Source organism: Prunus dulcis, chromosome 6 (assembly GCF_902201215.1).
Source record: "Prunus dulcis chromosome 6, ALMONDv2, whole genome shotgun sequence".
NCBI lineage: Eukaryota > Viridiplantae > Streptophyta > Magnoliopsida > Rosales > Rosaceae > Prunus > Prunus dulcis.
The window spans coordinates 13137184-13141308 of NC_047655.1; the positions used below are offsets into that span (position 1 = coordinate 13137184).

Genomic DNA, 4125 nt, shown 5'->3' on the forward strand with positions numbered 1-4125 from the left:
TGACCCGTGGGAAAAGTTGGATGGTTTTGTACCATTTTTCTTATTGTCAATGTCCAAGAAAAATAATGAGCAATTTTGATAAACCCACTAATTTTCTACAATTGACATTTGCATATGGACAAGTGTTTTGGGAAAATTTGGTTTGAATAAACCAGGGATTCAAATTTGGTTGCGGTTACGTCTATTGGGATGCTAGACTGCCTACGTACCCTTGACGGGATCAAACCGACATAGTTCCAAATTTAGAAATTAAGGGGTAAGTGTGGCCCACTAATTAAGAATTTGTGTTTGAGAGATTTGAATGTGAACTCATTGAAATTTGCAAGGGTAGATGACCCATGAGAAAATTCATAATGGTTTTGTACCATTTTTTCATTGTCAATGTCAAAAAAAAGAAAAAGAAAAAGAAAATTAATAATAATAATAATAATAATGGACAATTTTGATGAACCCACTAATTTAATTTGATCATTGACACATGCATTTATATCCATGCATGATTTGGAGGATTTGAGATTTTTTCCCTAATATAAAATGACCAAAAAGAAAATATTGAATTGTGAAACAAATGTAACCCTACTCACTATGTTCAACCTTAATCCAACTTCATCCAATCTCACGGTATAATTAATTTAGGGAGAAGCAAACCCAACATCCCCAGCAGCCCTCTGCAATTACAAGGTGATGCATCGATGAAAACCACCTATATGTTCGTCATTCTTACTTCATTTCCATACGCAACGCGAAACATCCTGTTTCTGCTTGAGCTAATCCCATTACCAAAAGAGTACGCACAAAAAATTTCCAAGACAGATCATGGAATTTCTTATAAAGATATACGAAGAAATAAATCTTTCATTTCATTCGATGCTTATTTCAAACAATTTGGGGTTGCCTTCTGTATCTGTGTTCTCAATCAATGGCGCATTTGAAAAGCTTCAATTTCCCGTGCTTGTTAATGAACTGTGGTTGTTCAAAATTCGAACTCGTCGCAACAAGCTCTCGAATGAGTTTGGTGTTGTGTGATAGAGTGTATTTGAGTATATTAAGGATATTTTTGATAGTTAAATAGGGTGTACTTAGTTAATTTTACATTTTAATTTAAATATTATTAAATCATAATGAGTACTAAGTTAATTTTAGAGTTCGTTTAACACCACCCGAGATTTGAATGGTAAGTTGTTAGAGTGAGCAAAAATAGAAAACACTGTTTTTATGAAATGAAATTGTTTGTGATCCTTCCATAAAAACGTACAAATTTGAATAAAGAAAATGCAAGAGTGAGTCTTTACGTTCACAACTAGATCCCAAAGATAGAGAGAGGGGCAGGCAGGAGGATGGTGAAATTAATACATTGATCATAAATTAAATGACCGATGGTTGGTTATAGCTGGTAGTTGCACGCATTTATTATTACTTTCGGCTAGCCCAAAATTCAGAACAAAAACAAATCCCTTTCTCAAGCAACCCAATATTTAACTTCAACCCCCACTCACTTTGAGCAGAAACAAAAAAAAAATTACGACACAGAAAAATGGGCAGAGCCATCATGTTGTTGATGATGCTGACTACGACGACAATGCTACATGCCGTTTTGGGGCAGGAGGCCCCGGCTCCGGCTCCGGGGCCGGCGTCGCAGGATTGCCAAACGGCCGTTCTGGGGCTGGCGGATTGCCTGTCGTATGTGATGCCAGGCAGCAATTTGACAAAGCCGGACAAGCCGTGCTGCCCTGAGCTGGCGGAGCTAGTGAAAGACAACCCAATCTGCTTGTGCAGTTTGCTGGCCAACAGCAACAGCAGCAACAGCGTCGGCCTTGAAATTGATGTCAACAGGGCTCTTAAGCTTCCCACTGTTTGCAAGGTTCAGACGCCCCCTGCTAGCACCTGCGAACGTACGTCTAATTTAATTCTTTAATTTAATTTATTTTTTTTACGAGCGATAGTTTAAATTACTCTAAATTAATCTGCTTTACTGATAGCGGATTCGAATCTTCATTAGATTTTAAATAATTTTGCATTGCACGTAGGCTTAGTTTTCTTACAATGAAAACGTGCACCCTATCTCATATCAACTACCAAGTTGGCTTTCTCTGTAGGTTATTGATGCCGCAGCTTCCTTTAATTTTTAATTGAATTAACATTTAATTTTTTGCTAAATAATTGAATTAATTTTCAGTAACTATGAAATATTATTTGTTTATTTATTAGTGCATAGGTGCATTATTTAAGTTTGACTCTCTTTTTAATTAATAACACGTATTCTTCCCGTATTATTCAGGTATTCAAATTTTTTTTTTTAATTGAATTTGAAAATTACAAAATCATAATACTATTTCCTTTTTTTTTGTGTGTGAATAACACTATTTTCTGGCTTAATTATTAATTTATTGTTAGTGTTAACAGAATCATTTTTTTCCTTTTCTATTTTGAAAAATAAATTTTAGAATTTGCTGAATCATATTGATGATATTTTTCCAAAAGTGCCCAAAAATGATTACGGAAAATAAAAAAATAAAAAAATCCCCACCAAATCTAGAGCAAGAGCAGGACTTTGTTTTTACTTTGTTTTTTTGGGTACATGACTTTGTGTTTATTTAATGAACAGAAGAGGACAGATAGTCTCTATCTTGGACTTTAAATTTTCCGTTCGGCTAGTTGGTGGCCTTTTTCAATGGAATGTGGTAGCATGATGCATCTATGAATTAATTACTCATCAGAAATTATGTCAAAATAAATTACCCACTTTTCGGCTTATATATATTTTGTTTGTGAGGAAATTATTGTATGGTATTATAATACAATTACGTGGTATAATTTATTCACATTATATAATATAAATAGATAATATAATTGATATTTTTCATTTTTAGGATATATTATCGATAAATATTCACTTATATTATTACAAAATAAACAAATTATACTACAAAATTATAAGCATATATATCATACTGTGATTTGTTTAGAAAGAAGAAATCTATGAGTCAAGTATTTTCCTTCCAGTAATGTCCTTACAACCAGAATCAACGTCATGATCGACGCGCGTGAGTAAACAGCTGCCAACCTCCCGCATTTCAATGCTCTCACCAATCTCCTTAATGGTTCCTACCAGAAAATTCTCTCTCATCACATGTCGCCGAATAAAAGAAACCAAAACACTCACGTGGTCTCTATTCTTCTGTCCACATGTACGAATTTGTGGCCAAAAGTGATTTATACTGTATCTATTTCACAGTTGACCATAGAAAAGTCTAAGTTTAAAAATTAACGAGTTTCACTGTCACATTTTCATTAACGCCTTAGAATACACGGGTTTGGGTATGCTTTTTCAGAAGTGCTTATGTAAGTATTGTTTATGCTAATAGGCGATTCTATAAATCACACATAAAAGTGCTTTTGATATTTTATTTAACGGTTAGCTAAAAATCACTGGACATATAAATTGCTCCAATTGGTCATACTAACCCTTTTTTTAATTTTTTTGGCTGAATTTTACAGTTTTTGGAATTCCAGTGGGAGCTCCCACAGCTTCTGAAGCGCCGGCTAACTCTCCTGGTATGTTTTTGCTTTTAATTAAAGCTATAATAATACATATCCCCAGAAAAAGCATTAGAATTTAGTTACAGCATTCTTCTAATTTTATTATTTATAGGTTCAGAGCTTACACCTCAAGGACCCACTTCACCAAAGAGTGGAGCTTCAAAGACTGCCAACTCTGTTATGGCTTTCCTTGCTGGCTTAGTTATTGCAGTTCTTCCCATTTGGTGATTCATTTGGATTTAGATTTCTTTCAAAATTTTCATTTAATCGATTGTTGTTGTTGCCAGATGATATGTTAATGTTATTAACTCCATTATATTATTAAGGATTTCTTATTTACATCACATAATTAAAACAGAGCCCTATATTTATTTAGAATCGGAATTATTTTGAATGTGACTGAAATTCTGGCAAATATGAGTTGGTTTGAATGTGATGTGTTTGAGAAAAAAAAATATTACAAGGTACATTACTTTTTAAGAGTCAAGCCAAACTCAGACATCTTACTAATTCCTAGGAGTTGGATCGAGGATGGTTAGGTTTCATACGATGTTTTTGTGATTTTTAGGGTTTTATGTAAAAATA

At 33.7% G+C, this 4125-nt stretch overlaps 1 protein-coding gene across 1 annotated transcript; it reads left to right on the forward strand.

Annotated features, from left to right (window-relative positions):
- The first annotated feature begins 1454 nt into the window (after positions 1–1454).
- Positions 1455–3897, forward strand: LOC117631379 (non-specific lipid transfer protein GPI-anchored 2). Its single transcript, XM_034364495.1, has 3 exons — positions 1455–1892; positions 3499–3555; positions 3653–3897. Exons 1-3 carry the CDS (start codon positions 1535–1537, stop codon positions 3766–3768), a joined length of 531 nt encoding a protein of 176 aa, XP_034220386.1. The 5' UTR covers positions 1455–1534; the 3' UTR covers positions 3769–3897.
- Positions 3898–4125: the final 228 nt, after the last annotated feature.